Source organism: Cydia splendana, chromosome 17, assembly GCF_910591565.1.
Source record: "Cydia splendana chromosome 17, ilCydSple1.2, whole genome shotgun sequence".
Lineage (NCBI taxonomy): Eukaryota > Metazoa > Arthropoda > Insecta > Lepidoptera > Tortricidae > Cydia > Cydia splendana.
The window spans coordinates 10,543,736-10,565,118 of NC_085976.1; the positions used below are offsets into that span (position 1 = coordinate 10,543,736).

Genomic DNA, 21,383 nt, shown 5'->3' on the forward strand with positions numbered 1-21,383 from the left:
CTGATTTGACTAGTAGGAAAATACTAAAATACCCTATGGGCCATCGCCGGCCACTCCAAGGGACGCATTTATGCGTTAGAGGGAGCAAGTGTAATTGCTATCTCATTCTACCGCATGGCTGCGTCCCTTGGAGTGGCCGGTGATGGCCCATTGTGTACTGGAGCCTTAAGACTATCCCGTCCGTTCGGTCATTTCCCCCACCCCTCATGCCTGATCCACTTTTATACTACTTAGGATAACTTCAATAAACTCTAAAACTTATAACGAAAGTATATGTAGATTTGATTTAATTACAATTTTATTAAAACATTAAAAGTTTTAGTATAACTTGTTCTCTGGTACAATGTGCCAAGCCATGCATTGCGTGCCACTAATAGGTCAGAATTTTCATGTTGAAACGATAAGCATCTCTGAACTATTAACTGTTAGTCGTTGTTTAAATTAGTTTCAAGTGTTTATGAGAATTATGAGGCACATTGCACAATGTTTTTTTTTTGGCATTATTAATGCGGAATGTTAATTCTAGGTTTATATAGCTGTTTAAATACTAGTTGACAAGAACGACACGTGCTTAAAGATTTTTATAGTTAGACTCACGTAATAGACTATTGAATGAATAGGCATCCTTTGGATAAGCGTGGATTCCATCTGAAATTTTGCGAAAAATTACTTATGGGGACAAGTGAGACAAAAATATTCAGCTGTTACCACTGGGGACAACTAGGAATAAACCTATCCGGAAAAGTCAATTAAAATATAATTAAGTATGTATTTATATTAATAAATAATTATTGGGTAGTGACTAGTGGGTACATACAATACTGTATAATATAGTCAAGCTCCGTGATTGTTGAGCCATTTAGGATTCCAGTGGCCTATTTTATAAAGCTACAAGTTACAATTTACAAAGCGGAAGTCTCGTTCTAACACATAGGGTTAGAAAGAGACTTCCGCTTGTAAATTGTAACTTGTAGCTTTATAAAATAGGCCACAGCTAGGACTTTCCTAGCGCAAGTAAGTAGGTATTGTACAACCAATTTAGCTGGGACGGGACCACAAACTACTAAAGAAGATACTAAATGGCATACCTACCTTATACTTGGTCAAGCAGATCTTGTAAGTAGAAAAAGGCGGCAAATTTGAAAAATGTAGGTGCGAAGGAATATCGTCTCATAGAAAATTTGAATTTCGCGCCTTTTTCTACTGACCAGATTTGCTTGACCATCATTCATATCTAAAATTTCCACCAATCAGTTTAGGACTTTTTTTTAATAATTACGGCCTGGATACAAGTCCAGTTTAGGACGTTATCAGGGGCGTATTTTGAAATTTGGCGCCCTAAAGTCAAGGAAGAAAAACATAAAGCAATCCGCCTTGGCGGATTAGCGCCCCGGGCCATGGCCCGGATGGCCCTAGGGTAAAACGGCGCATGGTCTAAACCTAAACTGAGGTAGGTGACAACTGAGGATAAATAGGATTAATACATTCCCATACCCAGGCCCAGGTATAACAGCTAAGTGTGCGCCTGAGTCTCCAAATAGGATTATTGTCTGGCCAGTCAACCGTGACCGTGAAAACTATCTATCTATGTATTTATTTTAATGCTTTATGTTGTACAAATAAATTTTGCCATCCAGTATAAAGCTGCCCCATATAAGTCTGTGTGGTGCCCCTAACACGTAAGTGACACGTAATTAATTATAATCAGCACTATTATTACATTTTTATCTCGTACATCTCGCGCGTCCATCACAGGAAGTAGTTGTATTGTTTGTCAAAGGTTTCCGCCGCGGGATCATGCGATGGGTCGTATAAAGATGGAGCCAGGTGGACTGGACGCAATGAAGCAGTGACCAGTAAAGATGAAACACTCGTTTTGTTTGGCTGTCTTTGCCCTGTGCCTCTGCCTAGTGATGGAGCCAGCACTTATTGTCAGCGCTGCGCCCTCGTCTTCTGTGGATGCTCAGATGCCTTTGAAGCGAGTGAGTATCTTGTTGATTTATTTTATCACAGGCACTCTTTTTGCACACCGTATACTTAGTTATAAAATATAAATATTATCATAAACTTTCTATGTCATACTCATGTTATCACTGTTATCAGTTATCAGTTATCATGCTCTACGACGACGCTTTTTGAATCCGGAGTGGGAGCGCCATAAGATAAAGGGTTCCTACTTACCAACGCTATCATCATTCGCTTGGTGTGTATGGTGTGCATAATCCTCCCTTCATTCTAGATAAATTTCATTGTCCCCTTAACAAGTCCCCACTCTAAACTTTTTAGGGTTCCGTACCCAAAAGGTAAAACGGGACCCTATTACTAAGACTTCGCTGTCCGTCCGTCCGTCCGTCCGTCTGTCCGTCCGTCCGTCCGTCCGTCCGTCCGTCTGTCTGTCACCAGGCTGTATCTCACGAACCGTGATAGCTAGACAGTTGAAATTTTCACAGATGATGTATTTCTGTTGCCGCTATAACAACAAATACTAAAAACAGAATAAAATAAAGATTTAAATGGGGCTCCCATACAACAAACGTGATTTTTGACCAAAGTTAAGCAACGTCGGGCGTGGTCAGTACTTGGATGGGTGACCGTTTTTTTTTTGCATTTTTTCCGTTTTTTCTTTATTATGGTACGGAACCCTTCGTGCGCGAGTCCGACTCGCACTTGCCCGGTTTTTTTAAACGGGAAACAAGAACAAGCATAATACGGCCCCCCTGATGGTAAGCAGTATCCGTAGCCTATGGACGCCTGCAACTCCGGAGGTGTTACATGGGCGTTGGCGACCCTAACACTCCGCACCCTCGTTGAGCTCTCACAAACTTACTCATCGGCAGGAATACAACACTATGAGTAGGGTCAAGTGTCTAGTCTAGTGTTATTTCATATTTGGCTGCGTTTTTCTGTAAGGTGGAGGTACTTACTTAGCCAGTTGGGCTCTGCTCTAGATTTGGAATGACATCCGCTGTGTTGTGTCCTACAACACCTAGAGAGATGACATTTGCAGTGCCCATACCTCTCTTTTGGACGGAATTTAAGGACGTGGATCCAGAAAGCTCTGGTGTGGATGGGATATAATATATCTAATAATATGATATTCACTCACAGTCACAACCTAGCAACCTACACTATAATGTATGTACTTACATATTATATTGTACCTATACTCTGACAATTCAGCTTATTCAGTAGAAAAAGGCGGTAAATTTGAAAAATGTAAGCGCGAAAGGATATATACGTACAAATTTTAAATTTCACTCCTTTTTCTACTGACAAAGTTGGTTTGCCAGAGTCTCTATGTGAATGATATCCTATCCAGTGAGTTCCTCGTAGTTGTTTTAAATTTTAATTATGATAAATATTTTGTGCATAGATAAAACGTACAGAACCTAATATAACACATTTGATTTGAACAGGTCGCCCGACAGATGCCGCCACCGCCGCCACCTCCAGAGATGCCTAGTGGTATGCCGGGTATGTTAGAACCCTCTATTATGTACGAAAACATCGCTGGTATATTAGGTGCTACTACGCGTAACAGACGAGAGGCGAAAGGCGGCGGTGCCATGCCTACAAGAAAAGGCTAGTTTTGTTGAAACTATATATTTTATTTGATTACACGCTTTGACGTCACGACCTCACGACGACCATGCATGTATGGATACCTGATTAACGTTTATTAAATTAAGTTTGAGCAATTAAAAGTGTGTTTAATTCAAACTTTGGTGCACCTGATGATAGTGATGATTACTGATGATGTACTTATTCTTCTAAATAAGCACTGTAAAAGTAGGAATTATTACATAATTACTTGTTGATGAAGCGGCCACTAATATAAGGTCTTTTTGGCCTTTTTTAGAAGATAGGTAGGTATAGTAGAAGGAAGTAGTGCATACTTTGCATTTTTTTTAACAGATAACTCAGATAACTGCGTCCCTATTACTTATAATATGTAGGTATTCAATAGTATTCATTAATAATTAGGGTGAGTTAAACTGAGTTACCGTTCTGTAAGTAAGTTTAAATACTTCAAATGTTTTATAGCTACTGCAGACCTCGATGAGGACTCCTCGTTTTGTCGTCGGCGCGGCTAAATAAACGTTGCAAGTGGACTGGACAAAAATTCCTTCTTATATGAACATTAAATCCACATTAAGTCTTATCAGCCTTTTTAATTTGTATATAAGATGCAGGGGGGCAATTTCGACTACGGGATAATTTCAACTAATCGAAATATCTTTCATGTTTTACATTACTAACTAGAGTCTTGCTAGAGTCACACACAACACATCTTTTTCGCGATCTGGACATATGTACACTCACGTGCAAAAGTATTGCATCACTTTGCATTTTTTCGTCTGCACCCAATCTGTATCTTTGTAATTCTATACCCGATTCTGAAAATGTTGGTATCAACTGAAAGCTTATAATCTAACGCAATATAAAAATTCATTGAAATTTTGAATCTGAAGACTTAAAAAAATCAGAAAACTGAAAGTAGTCGCATACTTAATGCTCCAAAAATAAATCAGGAAAGTTGATAAAAGTCATTTTTTTAATACAACATAAATTATTATTATTAAATTAATACTTGGTATTGCCACCTATAGCCCTCCTTACACAAATCAAGTGGTTTTTCATAGACCTAATTAATTTTTTAATGTGATAATGAGGCATAGCGTCCCACTCCTCCAGCAAGGCGACCTTCAGCTCCTCAACATTGACCAGGGCAAGATTCCGCTTCCGAACCCTCCTTTTCAGGTAGTCCCACACGTGTTTAATGGGGTTAAGGTCCGGGCTTATCGCTGGCCAGTCCATGATGTCGATGCCCACTTCGAGAAAGTAGGCTGCGGTGGCCCTAGCAGTATGACACGGGGCATTATCCTGCATTAGGATGAACCCCTCATCAAAAATACCGGCATAAGGAACAACATGTTCCTCCAGGATATCAGTGATGTACTTGGCAGCGGTCAATCCACTGTCACGGCCATGGTATAATAATATACTCCGCCTGGTACTCCATTCCGAGATTCGCGTATGACCTAACTGACACGCGCCTACGTCATCATGCTGTTTACAGGTTCTCAAACTTTGAAATGTGGGAGAATTTTAACCAACGGTGAAAATTATTTTAACGGCATTAATTTTAAGTTATTCATGTAGAAACATAGTAAAATAAAACAAATCTAATGTATTAAATTAAACTTTATTTATCTATACAAGACAAACGTTTAAAAAACTAATTCACAGTTACACATTAATTACCAAGCTTACGACGTGAAAAGTTTGGAAAACACTGCGACTGCTGACACTGAGCGAGAAGGAAATAACAATTAACACGCGTTCGACAAGGATAACGGTCAGGGCATGAAGTTATCTAGATCCGAATTGTCAAATGTGCACAGCGCTATCCTGTGTTGCCAGTAGTATAAACAGAATTACCCGAAAGTCTGAAATTTCTTTCGTGAATCGGAAGATATTGCTAACGAGTAATTAAAAATGACGTGTTATTGTAAAATTTAAGCTAAAATACATATAAATGAAAATTATAAAATTATAAAGAAATATTTTAACTTATTAACCATAGGTATAATGTACCCATGTAACATGTTATGTTGAAATAAAGTGGCAATGTTATTGTGACGTAGGCCCGTGTCACTCTGGGAATGGAAGATCATGTTTTATTAGACCATGGTCACGGCCCCCGCCAGGCACGAAAACCAGCTCTGTGCTCGCTGTCCGCTCGTCGTAGAAAATGCCGCCCCAGAACATTACGGATCCACCGCCATAGGCGACCCTTTCGGAGAAGAAACATGGAGCGAACCGTTCTTCTGGCCTTCTGTAGACTCTTCCTCTTCGGTCACATCCATTCAAGCACATTCCGCACTCATTCAAGAAGAGAACTGGGGTTCATTGCTCAATGGTCCAGTCGTTACGATTTTCAGCAAACTCTCTTTAGGCTGTACGGTGTCGCGCCAGCAATCTGCAGGCCTCCTGGGTGTCAAGTTCGCTTTCTTAAGTCTTCTTCTTATTGTCCACTCACTCGCAGCCACTTCTCGTACCTCACGCAGACGCTGCTGGATGGCAATGCTTGTCTGGTGTCGATCTCGGGGAGATATTGTGACAAAGAAGCGGTCGTCCCTCTCTGATGTACACTTTCTGCGGCCGCTTCTTGGTCTTGAAGTAAAGGATCCAGTCCCCTGGAACATCTGGTAAACTCTGCAAACTGTAGATTGGCTTAAATTGAGCTCGGCAGCTACTGAACGTTGGCTACGCCCTGTTTGCAGGGGCTGGACGATTTGGCGGACTTCAGCTTCAGTGGTTTCCATTTTTCCAGGTCTTCTTCACGGAATAATATGCGGAGATATGTAACGATCAACTTCTGATAAGTGACTGATAACGACCCCTTCTCTACCCCCCGTTTTATAGGGGTCAAGGGTAGCGCAACTCGTGCGCGTGATAACGTGAAACCGCTCACAAATCGGGAAAAAGCCGATAATTTGAAAAATACTGGGCCGGTTTCCATGTTTTTTTACTTTTCATAAAGCTAAAACTTCAAGAAACATGATCACATTAAAATAATTTAGCGAAATTAACCAGTTTACAAATATATTGGGTGCAGTTGAAAAAATGCAAAGTGATGCAATACTTTTGCACGCGAGTGTATATGACACTCTAGTTAATCAATCAATCAATATATATATATTTATTTCAGACCAAAATTACAGTCCATATTTGTTAGTTATGTACAGTACTATTTACTTATATCTATGTTAGTTTATCCTAGTCCGATAGGCTACGTCAGCCACCTGCGAGCACACCAGAGACAGCAACGGAGTTGATAGCAGTCGCCGTGGCCGAATCGGCCGTGGAGTTATTATTATCCTAGTCCTATCCTAATAAAAACTTACAAATTACTATTTACAGTCCTGGTAGTTAGGACTCTTAGGGGCATGCAGCCACACCCAATGTCTTTTAAAAGGGTTATCTAGCCTCTCTCCTATTGCCGCTAAGAAGCTATTGGCGCTGCCTCGCACGCGACACATGAGAGGCTACTCGTTTGCGCATTATTGCATAAAAATCATCCATGCGTGCCTCAGCAAACATGCCGGATGCGCTACAAAAACGCGGCAACCCCAATAGCATTCTATACCCGTTATTGAATTGGACACGCAAGGCACTGTAAGCTTTCTTGGTATAGTTAATCCATAGGCTGCTCCTATAGAACGACTGGCAATAAGCTCTAAAAAGTGTCTGTTTAACCTCAGCCGTACAACGAGCGAACCTACGGATCAACATGTTTGTTCTAACTGCCAGTGCCCTGCGTTCCCTCTCAATATCGGCATCATCGATATAATAATGTAAAACATGGAAGATATTTCGATTAGTTGAAATTAACCCGCAGTCGAAATTGTCCCTGCACGTTACACTTTTTTCCAGCGATCTGTTTCTATTAATTATCTGATCATTGCTTGCTTAGTTTTGACGCTCTGAGAATGAAATTGACGCTCTTTAGTGCAGCCTGTGGGTGAAGTTTACACAACGAGCCTATAACGCATTGCGCGTTCAATATAATAACATCTTGAGGATGCTGTTGCGGCTGCCGAAGCACTGTAGTGCGTCCGGCATGTTCGCCGAGGCGCGAATAGATGACTTTTTCGCCATCAGGCGGAAAAGAATCGCCTCCATGCTGAGGCGGGTGCGCGGCAGCAGCAACAGTCTTCTCAGGGTGTTGGCCGAGCGTCTCGACTGCCCGATTACAAAGTTTTGGGTGGAGGTGGCAATTGGGAGAGCTAAATAGAGCATGGCAACCTACGCTCCTCGTCTCGCAATGGCCACACATCTGCCAAATACTAGTTTTTAGTCATTCGTTTTTATTTTTATATTATAGTTTTCATTCGTTCTTTTATTTTTAATAATTAACATAGTTTTTAAGTTTATACCTACTAATAACGCTATGGATCAATGATCTGAAATAAACTATTTTTATTTTTTTATTTTTTTTTTATTTTTAGTTTCTGTGGTGCATCTAATATAATTTGGGTTTTATCGCCGGTCAAACAACTTGGTCAGTTTGAAAAGGCACGAAATTCAAATTTTCTATAGGACGATAAGGGGTCATCCATTAATTACATCACACGTTTAGGGGGAGGGAGGGGGTCAAGAAAATGTGACATATTGTGACATGGGGGAGGGGGGAGACACAAACTTTGTGACGTCACTTTAAATTCATCAGTAACCGAAAATTTATTTAAATTATTTTATTCGCTGTACATTTAAATAACAAGTTTTTAAAACGATAATCGTTTTTATTCGTATAATTTTCTTTCAGCAGTTTTGGGTTATAAAATTACTAATATTTATATCGTCAAAAATATTTTGATAAATTATTAATAAAATACTTACTTAATTCGATTTGGCGATTTCGTAGAAAAAATGTGACGTCACACTAGGGGGGAGGGGTTTGCCAAATGTGACCAAGTGTGACAAGGAGGGGGGAGGGGTCAAAAAACCTAGAAATTCGTGTGACGTAATTAATGGATGACCCCTAACCCTCCGCGACTACCTTTTTTAAATTTGCCGCTTTTTAGGGTTCCGTACCCAAAGGGTAAAACGGGACCCTATTACTAAGACTTCGCTGTCCGTCCGTCCGTCCTCCGTCCGTCCGTCCGTCCGTCTGTCACCAGGCTGTATCTCACGAACCGTGATAGCTAGACAGTTGAAATTTTCACAGACGATGTATTTCTGTTGCCGCTATAACAACAAATACTAAAAACAGAATAAAATAAAGATTTAAATGGGGCTCCCATACAACAAACGTGATTTTTGACCAAAGTTAAGCAACGTCGGGAGTGGTCAGTACTTGGATGGGTGACCGTTTTTTTTTGCTTTTTTTTTTTATATGGTACGGAACCCTTCGTGCGCGAGTCCGACTCGCACTTGCCCGATTTTTTCTACTGCCGGAAACGGCCAGACAGACAAATGAAAAACGCCTCTGCTCTGCCCATTACAAAATTCTTGGCTTAAAAGACTCGCATCCATTATTGATAAAAAAAGGGTTGTAACGTCAACATTTGACATCTGTCAACGTCACACTAACAGTTAAATGTCAAATAGGAATAACCTAATTAACCTACAATATTTTAGTTGGAATTGGAATAAAAACATTATCGGTCAGACGGTCAGTTTACTGACTTTGGCTTTTGCCGCAATATAGCCTCAAGGACCAACTAACCATGTCGATAAACAAATTATCTAGATTGCCAGTAACTTTTAATAAAGTTGGGGACAAAGTTAAATTTCCTGCGAAATTTAAAGGAACGATTGTTGAAAAATGGGCTGACTATTGGAAGAATCTTTTCATCGACTATCGTCAAATGCTCCAGGACCTACGCACAGACATTCAGGATGATCCGATTAAAGCTCTAAAATGGACGATAGGACTAACAACAGTCTACGCTTTAACAAAGAACAACCCAGATGAATTAGATTTTAAAGACAGATTGAGGAAGATACACAACGAAGTCGCATTGGTCAGCGAAGACTGTTTGAATCCAAAATCCTACGCGCACCTACGACATCTTGAAACTTGCTATAACCAGGGCACTATCCATTACAAGAGTTTTGGAATAGCTTCAGTTATGTACACCTCAGATATAAGTGAATCATGTGATATCTACAAAGCACACTGTTCTTATATGCAACCATCAATATTTAGTTTTCCTTCAAGAATAGTTGACTTTGGGTTTATGGGCAACTGGTGGAACATTTATATTAAAATGACAAATTATGATGTGAACTTCTGAAATTATTGTTCTTAGATTGATGCTTAGTGTGAATTTAGATGTCATATATATTATTATATACAACAATACTTATTAGTATAAATATTGTTCAAAGTTTAAGAAATAAAACTTAGTAATTCTGGACGATAATGTTTATATTTAATTTCTTATTGATAAATTAATGTATAAAAACTAAGATCTTTTCACAAAGTATCTCATGCAATGAGCTTTATCCTAAAACACAAAAACAAATCATTTCTAGTAACATTTGAAAGTAAAATGACCCAGTTACTATATAAAAGAAAAACAAGTTCATGCTAGTAACTGACAAGTGTCATTCATTACAACATGCCTTTACTAAAACAATAAATAAGTAGGTAACTCAACAAAAATATTGTAAAAAACAATTCCTCTGTTGTAATTCGAGGGTTCTTGTGTATTTATATTATAACAAACCATCCCTCATCCTAGTGAGTCACTAAATAGAAATTAGATAATCCAATCAGAATCAACAAAAAGGTTATTCATATGAAATCATTAGCAATTCACCACAGAATTACACCTTTAAAATTAAAAAAATAAATATAGTATATAAATTAGAGCACTGATTGTTATTCAAGTAATCACAAACCACAACTTACCTCGTTCTATCTATGAAAAATAAAATCATCTTTGATTGCAATGTATTAAGATCTTAAAAAGGAAAAATATAATAACATATAAAATCCTGAAAAAGGAGTCTAAACTTAAAACAATGTCTAAATTGGGAAATAAACATCACACTCTATAGTTACAAATTAGAGAAATTGACTGTTCTTCTTGAATTAAAATACAAGTAATCCAAAATGATGAATACAAATAAAATAATAAGCAAGTTCTTCTCAATAATGTAAAGAGATATAGTGGACATGGTCTCATGAGGTTGGATACTATAGGAATGTTTTGACAAATATAACAAATTCTGCAAGGCATAAGGGCAGTAACAATTATTCTATTAAAAATATTATTAAGTGGTATGTAAACAAAATTTCCCTGCTAAAATGTTACAGTTAAACTAAGCTGCTGTTGCAAGGGAAATTAAAAATTAAATAGTATTCTATCACAATTGTTTCAGACTTTACTTAACATATTTTACAGTTTACATAAATATTTTTACATAGACATGTGGGTAAATAATATAATAATGACTACAAGGGCGCTGTGAAGGACTCGAATTAACAATACAAGCTCCATCCATCACAGGTTAGGCATCAGTTTTTAAACGAAAATTTCACCAACACTCAATACAGTGGACGTGAGAAACAAACCTGTTTCCTATTAACATTGATATTAAAAAAATAGATGTGATTTATATTATCTAAATATACATGGAAATAATAAAATAAAAACAATCACAGATAAAGACTTCTAAGTTGACTCTGCCATCCTTTTCGGGAAGCGAGGTATAACCTGGAGGTGGTTGCATAAAATCTTGTACTTTATTATGCAATTGGGCACTGATTGTGTGTAAATAAATAATAAGCGTACAACACATGTTAATATACATTCCGCGGAGCCGTCGGAAGGGGCCCAGCAGTGTTACATGAGCAGGAGGTTCTGCGGGTGCAGCCCATACGCGTACATCGCGTCATCGTAGTCGAGATCTTCCCACTCTTCTTCGTCTCCATCTAAAAATTGAAATGTAATGATATTAATAGCAATATTGAACAGTAATAAACGCTAGCTCGCTAGCTCTTATTGAGTAAAATTGTTTTGTATATACGATGGCTAAAAAATAACTGCATTCCTGTTGCCTTTGGGTTTTGGGATTATACTGAGTAATACCCACCCTGTATAATAATACAATGTGAACAATTTTATACAGTTTTTGAACATCCAACTGTTTAATTTAAATATAGGAATGGATTAAGAAAAAAATAAGTAAGAGGCACTAATTTCCAAAAAGGAACTTTGGGCAAGCTAAGCGTTCTAGGAAGTCCGGCCGTAGGTTGCTGAGGTCCTGCGTGTCTACACTAGTAGCTTAACGGGTAACTGTAGACGTGAGTGAGTAGTTGTAGTTACCGGAGCCGAAGAAGTCGTCAAAGTTGTCGTGATCGTAGGGGTCGTCGAGCGAGTCGTCGGAGCTGTCCTCGAAGATGCGGTCCACGAAGTCCGGCCGCAGGTGCGGGTTGCTCAGGTCCTCGGTGCTTACTACCAGTAGCTTGTGCGACGGGTAACTCTGTACATACAACTTGCGATTAGCCCGAGCCCAGCCATACGCCATACAAGAAAAATTCCAAAATTTGCCAGTGAAAATTTAACTTAAAGTTAGGTTAGTAAGGTACCTCTGCCATGGCCGCGGTGCCTCCCATCCGCAGCATGAGCGGGCGCGGGGTCCGCGCGAGGGTTGCCGTGGCCGCTTCAACCAGCTCTTCTGACACGCTGTCGCAACCGCATACGTCCAGCTCCTGAACACATAACACATAGCCATATGGTGATAATAATTTACTTGCACTTAACCGTCTGTCATCAGTAGGTACGTTATGTCAATTTGTATGAAAAATTAAAACTCGGTAACAGTACCCACTACCCACTGGAAACCTCGTTCAATTGTTGATCTAGTTTTTTAATGGATGTTACGAGTGTCGTGCAGAGCAGTATTAGAAAGCGACTAGTAGTCAAAATCAAAACTGGTAATTTGTCTTGCAAGCGACTCCTTTCTGTGGATATGTCCTAGGGGAGGTCTAAAACAAATGCTAACTGATGATCGTCCACGGTACCGGTGACCAGTGTGACCCACCTGCAGCTGTGCGCAGGCGTCCAGCACGGCGGCGAAGGGCGCGGCGGTGAGCGCGGCGTTGCCGCGCGCGGTGAGGGCGGCGAGGCGCGCGCACCGCGCCGCCGCCGCCGCGCCACCGTCCGTCAGCAGCGCGATGTACGAGATGTCCAGCTTGCGGAGCATACTGCACGACCGGCATATCGTTAGGATGCCCTCGTCGCTCACGCCTGAGGGGTTACCGCTTACCATTAATAAATTGTAGGTTATTTCTGGTGTGTATGCCACTTCCGCAAACTCTTGTAAGGATTGATAAGTAAATTAGGACTGTTTTTTTGAAATGTGATGTTTTGAATTGTCTGCATGGCACTATCATTAGAATAAACGTTAAACAAAATTCTTAAAAATTACAATGCTTATTGAAAAGTTTAGTGTTACATGAAAAGTATAATTTGGCATCGACGCATACGAGCCCTTAGTCAGCTATCATTTGAAATTTTTGAAATTCCGTGTATGTATTTTAAAAATATTTACGTGTAGAATGCATGGGATAAAACCCATCTAAATAAGGTCCACGTTATCAAGGTCCTATATATTCCACGAAACTGAGCAATAACACACATTTTTTTGTCAAATTGTAGAAATAATTATTGGACCACGAAGTATACGCACTGCTGCTACGCAAGTACGCAGTGATGCGGTTTATATTCTAGGGATTGTACCTCCGATTTGAAATTTGACGACTAGAATTGCAAGTGCAGTGTTTTACTGTTGTGGCAAACCTACAAAATTGATTAGTGATTTTCCATTCGATATTTAATCTGTTCCGTGCAGGCACTCCTAATACGCGCAATGCATTAGGGTTAGATATTGTATTTCGTCAATTCTGACTTCGATTAATAATCGTAAAATAGCTGTTTGAAGGGCATTTTAATCCTACATTTGCTCTGGGGAATATGTTATAATTATTTCATCACAGAACGACAGGTTAGTTATTTGACAAATAAAGAGATTCATTCAAATGGATCGATAGAATTTCGATCCAAAAAAGTTTAAAATGTATGACACAATGTGTGCTGTGATCAACTTCTGCCATCAGGCACATCGCGTTTAGCCATAAAAACATACATTTACAAAGACATCCTATTCCTTGTGTATCATACTTAAATCAAAGCACGCACAAACAGCCTGTATATATGGTAATCTGTACTCCAAAAAGTTAAATACACACTCGCTTAGCAGTCTTAGCATTTAGCACAGCTACCAATTTTGATTACTGAATGATATAGTAAGCAACGTAAAAAGCGTATGCGTACACCGCTTCCATTTCACTACATTTCACTAATCATATCATAGGTAGACATTATCTCGTGGTAATAAGGTCTACGTCAAGTCAGCTGTGTTGCCAATGAATCAACGAAATGAGTTATGGATAGATGATACAATACAACGAAGGCTTTCATTATCTAACATGTACAATAATACACAGATCGTCTAAGGGGCCCTAAGTAGTGTACACTAATCAATTCAGTAAATACTAGTTTTGTGTATTCTCATTACATGGGATTATGGTTCGAATTATTGATGGATTTCAAAACAAAAGGGGTGTGGGTTAATAGGTACCTTCCTTGGAACTGTGATCCCTCCACGTGTACAAACTCACTTCGATCGTGGGTCATCCAATGGCAAGCCACAGAAAAACAACCCATTTTATTATAGAGATTAAATATTTTATATAAATTCAGCAAGGAAATTCGTAGAGGGGAAGAGAGCATGCCATTGTCTATTAGAGTCTGTACACACTAGCGTTTCTCGTTGGAACGACGGCGGCGGTTTCATACAAATCGGAGCGCGGCGCTCGATCTTTTATGAAATTGTCACCGCGTTACCTGCGAGAAATGCCTATGTGAACAGTCTCTTACAATCTCGTGAAGTGAGTGCAGGTAATAGATTGAGATTGGGTATTGAAGCAAGGATACGTAAGAAAAGAATATAATTATTATTGGCAATAAATGAAGGTTGGCATAGGTAGTGGCTTAGTGCGACAATACGTTGCGTACATATAACACATGCACATGCAAGTATGCTTAAACACATGTACACGATTATATAAGTTTATAGCTTGGTAGTTCAAATTGATTAATAAATTTTAAGAATATTAGTAACATCACAACACAATCAAGCAATGTCTTCAAAACATCAGGCTACGTTTTTAATGAATTATGGAGGTGATTCCAATCTAAAGTGAAAGTACAGTTTTCAAAATGCACAACGCATGCAACATCATCATAAGTGGCGCTAACTCTAGGCTCTCAAAGTCAAAACGTTAGACTTAGAGCAATATAGCGACACCACACTGGCCTGAGCATTATCGCCAATGTTCCCAAACTCGGCGACTAAGGGTCATTCTAGAAAAGTGTTGGGTACGTGATGCTTTTTTTTAACACTTCTGATCTTTATCAGAAGCTTATTTATTTATTTAGCAGAAGATTATTTAAAGCTGTTTAAATTCAACGGTATATAATACAGATTTCTACAGGTTATTAGGCTAGCTGCCATACGCGTCACGGCCCGCCCCCGACATAGCAGACCATTATGTGGAATGCCTCTAGTGTGGAATGCCTTTAGGGGTTCCTAAAGAGGACAAAGAGGTCACGAAGTAACAAACGACAGATAAAAAACTTGTTCGAAAAGGTGTCGCAGACGTTTTGAGCACATTTGCTCTAACTCTAACGTTTTGACTCAAAAAGCTGACATTGTTTGCAGCATTTCAAGCATTTGCAGCAGGTATAACAGTATAAGTACTCGTATTTATTTTAATGCTACCACAAGTGCGGTATCATATTTTGCTTTACTGGATTAGAAAATGTCAGGAAGCAGCTGTGGGATAAATATCAAGGATCCGCAACATGGTTTAGTTGGCAGACAGCCAGCCAGATAACTGATAAGAATATTATGCTGATCAGTCATCAGTATTGTTACATTTCTCTTATATAAATAGAATAAGGTAAAATATTGTACATTTCGTCCGCCGCCAAAAATGTTCAGACCATAGATCCTTTCAACAAGAAATTGAAGAAATAAAATTAAGCATATTAAAACAATTACCTGGCTGAGGGTTGATCTTTCTTGAATTACAACTAGAGACGTTCAGAGACTCCAACTTGCTGCACGTCTGCGCGACCGTCTTCAATATCGCGTTATTTATGTAGATATTCCGACTGAGGTTCAAAACCTTCAACTCAGTCATCTTGGACAACGATTCGCAAAAGTCAATATTGACTTGTGGCGTTGAGCAGACATCCATAGACGTGTATTCGCTGAGTGATAGCTCTTCTAGTTGCGGTAGTTTGTTGAGTATGAGTGGTATTATTTTCCACATGGTGACGGGGCATACATCTAGCCTGAGTGTTTTGAGGTTGGGTAGCGTGTCTATGGCGGCGCATATGACGGTGCCTTGCAGGCTGTAGCAGTTGTAGAAGGAGAGCGTGTGCAGCCGCGGCGGGTTAGAGCCGGTGAGGAAGAGCCCGGTCACGTGCGTGTTGTTGGCTACTGTTATGCTTTCTATGCTCGCTTCGCTTTTCACTATTCGTACTAAACTTGAATCGGACAGCTGAAATATGTGCGTCAATTTTAAAGACGAAAGTATGAATATGATTGATTACTATGTATATAGTGATGAGCATTATAAAGTCAGTGATGATTGAGATTGGGATTGTACTTCTAAAAATGACGTATTTTACTAATAGTATAACAACTTACCTTGTTGCAAGATACAAAGGAAAGGGCTTTTAAATATTTACATCCATAAAGAAGTGGATTCCAATTTTTAGTATACATCCCGACAACCTGTAATGAGAAAAAAAACGAAATCAATATGATATATAGGTATGTTCCTCTTTGTTTATAATTAGGCTTTTTGTAAATCAAACCTACGGGAAATTTTAAAAGTTACGTACGTGGCAAAGTGACAAAGTTCTTGTGGAAACGTTTAACATTTTCTTCAAGTCAATTGCCTATGCCAAGAGGCAAACTGAGCTTCGTGACATATTATAACAAACAAGAACATGTCTAGCACTCACACAAAAGAGAAGTTCAGAATAACAAGGCTTATCATCATCATCAAGTCAATTAAGTCACCAACACAGATGTAATTGTCTGTGGTAGAACCGGTCAATGTATCAGCTAGCTAATACCACGCTGCCATCACTTCAAGGGAGTATGCATGAACTGTACGGGGTAGCAACTTTAGGTATAAATTGTTAAAGTGTTCGATTCATAAATCATAAATAATTTATTTTTCGTGATAAACTTAGTGTACATACAAAAGTAACATAAAAGGTTTAATACAAACATAATTACATATTGTTTACCACGAAATGGGCTCGCCTCAGCATAATGCTGACCCGAGAGTCGGCGCTGATCTTCCGGCAAGTCCATTTTGGTGGGCCACGATTGCAGCTGTACGGCACGGCCTCGTAGAACTGAACGATTCAGGTCACGAGGTGGCAGATTCAAAAACGCGCACGGTCTCTATATACCAGCCACATGAACGAGAACTTCACCTTGAGCTCCTCCAGGTTGGGGCAGAACTTGGCCACCGTGTGCGCCGTGCGGTCGTTGAGCGCCGACCAGTGGTGGTCGATGTGCAGGCGCGTCAGGTTTGGGCCCAGTCCCTACAGCCTACCGTGCCTGTTGACTGCCACATAGTACAGTACATCACCTTGAGCTCCTCCAGGTTGGGGCAGAACTTGCCCACCGTGTGCGCCGTGCGGTCGTTAAGCGCCGACCAGTGGTGGTCGATGTGCAATCGCGTCAGGTTCGGGCCCAATCGCTGCAGCACCCGCCGTAATACCGCCGTCGTTAGCGTCACCGTACCGTGTTGCCACCATGACGTCTTGAATTTTCGAATACCTGGTAAAAAATAACATTGACGACTTAATAAACAAACTGTTGATAATCGTTTGTCCCTATCCGTCATTTTGAGATTTCTGTTTGTCTCTTTTCAAGGGCTACGGCATTCAAGCATCCCATAGAACCGGAAGAGAAACAGATTCTTAGTTACAAAAGACTGTCAGTCCTAGGAAAATCAGAGTGAACTGCGCAATACATTTTAAAACTTTTGCTTAGTGAACTTTAGTCTAGTTAATCAATCATATGTAACCCCATAATACCTATGAATTTTAATTACTTAAATAAAAAATCTGTAGCTATTGTTCTCCCAAATTAGTCTAACTTCATAATGTTTATTGTTGACAAATGTGTTTTATGTTACAACATTAGCAATCTTACATTAGCATACAATAAATGTATTAAAACAATGGGTTTATGTTTAAGGAACACTAGTATCCCTATTAACACGTTACTAACACAAATACTAATATATTTCATATTTCATCAGTCATCACTCGTGTAAAGTCCAACGAATGACTCATCAATAATGATAACTTTTACCCTGCAAATTACAAGAATTCATTTTGTTGGATTATTCATATAATTATACAAATAATAGAATCTATATTAATACGACATTTATGTGATAGTAACCTTAGTACAAAAATATATTATAAGTTATCATAATGTACAAACCATTAATATGTTCGTGGACCAAGCTCTGCCAGCGCTTGCTCACTCGCTCTGACCGGATCAAGTCTATGATGGGAACGAAGTTGAGCACATGCGCTAGACAGTCCCTGTTCAGTATGTCTAATATTGTGTATGTCTTTTCCGTGTTCTCGTTTTCTTCTGCATTCTAAAACAAAAATGTTTTGAGAACTTAGAGTATATTTAGTTCATCTAAGTTAGCTCAGCACAGATTTTGCAGCAACAATGTGTGACAGTGCCACAACAAACGTCATATTTCCATAGCATAACATTTATGGTGGCATTTCCACACTGTTGTTTACCATGTTGGGGCAGAGCTAGCATGTTCTATTACTTCTATTACGTATGATTAACTACAAGTTTATTTTTGACCCAGTTATATTAGAATAAAACCGTCCCAATGCGAGTCGGACTCGCGCACCAAGGGTTCCGTACCTACATTTACGCAAAAAACGGCAAAAAAATCACGTTTGTGATTTGGGAGTCTCACTTAAATATTTATTTTATTTTGTTTTTAGTATTTGTTGTTATAGCGCCAAGGGCATACATCATCTGTGAAAATTTCAACTGTCTAGCTATCACTGTTCTTGAGTTACAGCCTGCTGACAGACAGACAGACGGACAGCGGAGTCTTAGTAATAGGGTCCCGTTTTTGCCCTTTGGGTACGAAACCCTAAAAAGCCTTCATGGCGCTTAGGGCATTAAGATGACCACATACCATATTGTAACAGCCAAATATATCAGTACACATGCTTATTTATATGGTAACAAAAGGTGTGTTACAATATATTCGGCCATCATTATCTATTCGATGCTGACTGTACACATTATATTGTGCAATAAATTTTTAACAGATAATTATTTTTAATCTATTTTTTTTAATGGGCTTTCGTCACATATGCAGTGGCGGGGATTTGCAGTCTTTGCCGCCCTAGGCCCCAGGCCCTGTGGCCGCCCCTTACTCAGCACCCATCATATTGTCTACATTTTGAGTTATTTCTTGTTATCATCTACCAAATTTTTTGTCACAATTTGCCGCCCTAGGCCCGGGCCTACTGGGCCTTAGGGCAAATCCGCACTGCACATATGTAGTGATGAAGTAACAGATAAATATAGCAAGACCAAACAAAACAGTTGACTTACTGCCTCTGCATTATTTTCTTGTGTTCCAGTTTCACCACTATCAGTTGAAGATTCCAGGGGAACTTGGCCTGTAAAAAAGAATTAGTATAATGGTGGGTGGTGCTTGTTTCATTCCCATTATCATTATTCAAACATCTATAGTGGCAGAGGTTTTAATGCAAAATTTTAACATTCTACAAATCTACATCAACATCTCCAGGTGGCGCATCAAGTTTGTAATTTTGGAAAATTGGAACAATACTGAAACTTTTAATTTGAATTACATCATATATATTTACTTTTCATGAAGATGTTGATTCTAAATCTAAAATGTTGAAATTTTGCATGAAAACTTCTTCATGCAAAATTCTGCTTCAACCTAATGAATAAAAATAATACAGAAATTTCAAAGATTTATACCATTCTGTTCAGGTGCCGGACTACTGCCATATTGCCGGATCCTAGATTTCCATGTGACTTGGCCATCAGCATCCTCGGCAGGTTGGTGCCAGCTGTCCGCGGGAGATGTTTTCAGTTTGTAACCTTTGAGTATCTTCTCTTGATCTGGTGCCATGAGGGCTCTGTAACAAGTATTTTTAGAAATATATGGAAAACCACATATTATTTACTTATTTTAAGTTTAATTATTTTGTTGCTCATGACTGAGGATCACAACTAGAGATGCCCTGAATAGTGGTTTTGGCTGAATACCGAATATTCGGCCCCTCTCTCAGCCGCAGCGCCAAATATTCCGCAAAGTGGCCAAATAGGCTGAATACCAAATACTGCCTGAATATTCATGGCATCTCTAATCACAACCACATGAGGTAGCTAATTACTGATACTGAAGCAGCTAAATTATAGCGGTTTGAATCTCTTGCTTTACAAATATTTAAACATTATATGGCATACATAACAAAGGAAAGTCAGTAAGTAAGGATTAAAATATAAGGTGCTTCCATTTGTTTTGTTAACCTGTGTTGACTTAACTTGTTGATTGATTGTACTTACTTGTGTGCATCTGCAGGATCACTGAAGGTCACAAATGCATATGTAGGGGTAGGAGCCCTGTTGGGGCCCCGGTCCCCCATCCGCAACCAACAGCTTTTAATGAAACCATATTGAGCAAACACTCCAAACAGCTCTGTCCGTGACGTCTACAAATATGTCATTGAATAGTAGAGAAAACCTCCATAATTCCAAATCAAATGTAATATTATATTTAGTTACATCTCTGGTTTAATTTTATATCATATTATTAAATTATATAATGATAGTTGCAATTGTACTCAAATAATCCAAAATATCTTGGAAAGTTTGTAAACAATAACAGTTAATTCGGATTGTTGACATTACAAAAGATAAAATAACATGAACTTTTTTTTTGTAAACAGAATAGTAATTGTGCTGTAACTGTAACTCTTAGCATTACCTTTGGGGGTAGGTTTGAAACGTACAGCTTCCTAATGGGTATACCATCTTCCGTATGAGTGGGTACACTTCGTAAACCGTATGGTGTAATATCAAGATTCGAATTTAGGGCATCTGAAAAGAAAGAGGTTTTATATTCGATGACCAAGCTAGCTGGTCAAGAAATGCGTTATGGAAGTTACATATAATTTATTGACGTACAAATTTCACGGCGCGCGACGTGAAGTAACTCTGGGCGGAAGACTCGTACATCCTCGAGCGCCTCTTCAAGCACATCCTCGAATTCCCACATGGTGAACTGTATACGATTAACAGCTAAATCGTACAGTTACTTTCAGATTTAATAAGTAAACATTATAATACTGTACTGGCATAAACACAAAAAATTTGAGGAAATAACACGAAATAAAATTGATAATCGCAAAATGCAGTCAGTCAACATACAACGGTCTCCGCAGTTTTTTTATAATATTGCCAGTCTTTCAAAATACTAGCCAACTGACGTGCCAAGAAAATAAATGAAGGATCATAGTGAAAATCTTGTCGTAAGTATAAAATTGAATTTATAATCATTGTTTCTGTACATTTTATTCAATTATGATATTATAATTTTATTGAGGAAATTATAGTGGAAATTTTATTGCATTTGCAGACAGTGTAAAATTGCATATAACTGCATGCTAGCC

The 21,383-nt window shown here is 39.0% G+C and overlaps 2 protein-coding genes across 3 annotated transcripts; one reads left to right on the forward strand and one right to left on the reverse strand.

The window, feature by feature from the left end:
- Positions 1-3,965: 3,965 nt before the first annotated feature.
- Positions 3,966-21,163, reverse strand: LOC134798787 (F-box/LRR-repeat protein 7-like). 2 transcript variants are annotated; one of them, XM_063771162.1, is made up of 13 exons: positions 20,899-21,163; positions 20,699-20,811; positions 20,278-20,423; positions 19,687-19,847; positions 19,288-19,355; positions 18,130-18,292; positions 17,264-17,454; positions 16,303-16,389; positions 15,649-16,153; positions 12,565-12,770; positions 12,110-12,232; positions 11,847-12,003; positions 3,966-4,126 (listed from the first exon to the last, which is right to left on the reverse strand). In XM_063771162.1, the coding sequence occupies exons 1-13, from the start codon at positions 20,987-20,989 to the stop codon at positions 3,981-3,983; spliced, it is 2,157 nt and encodes a 718-aa protein (XP_063627232.1). In that variant the 5' UTR covers positions 20,990-21,163; the 3' UTR covers positions 3,966-3,980. The 2 variants fall into 2 exon arrangements, with proteins under 2 accessions (XP_063627232.1, XP_063627233.1); XM_063771163.1 differs by lacking the exon at positions 3,966-4,126 and adding an exon at positions 9,923-11,452 and having other exon boundaries at positions 20,899-21,162.
- Positions 9,067-9,929, forward strand: LOC134798804 (mitochondrial import inner membrane translocase subunit Tim29). The gene has a single exon (XM_063771192.1). The coding sequence runs from the start codon at positions 9,237-9,239 to the stop codon at positions 9,804-9,806; it is 570 nt and encodes a 189-aa protein (XP_063627262.1). The 5' UTR covers positions 9,067-9,236; the 3' UTR covers positions 9,807-9,929.
- Positions 21,164-21,383: the final 220 nt, after the last annotated feature.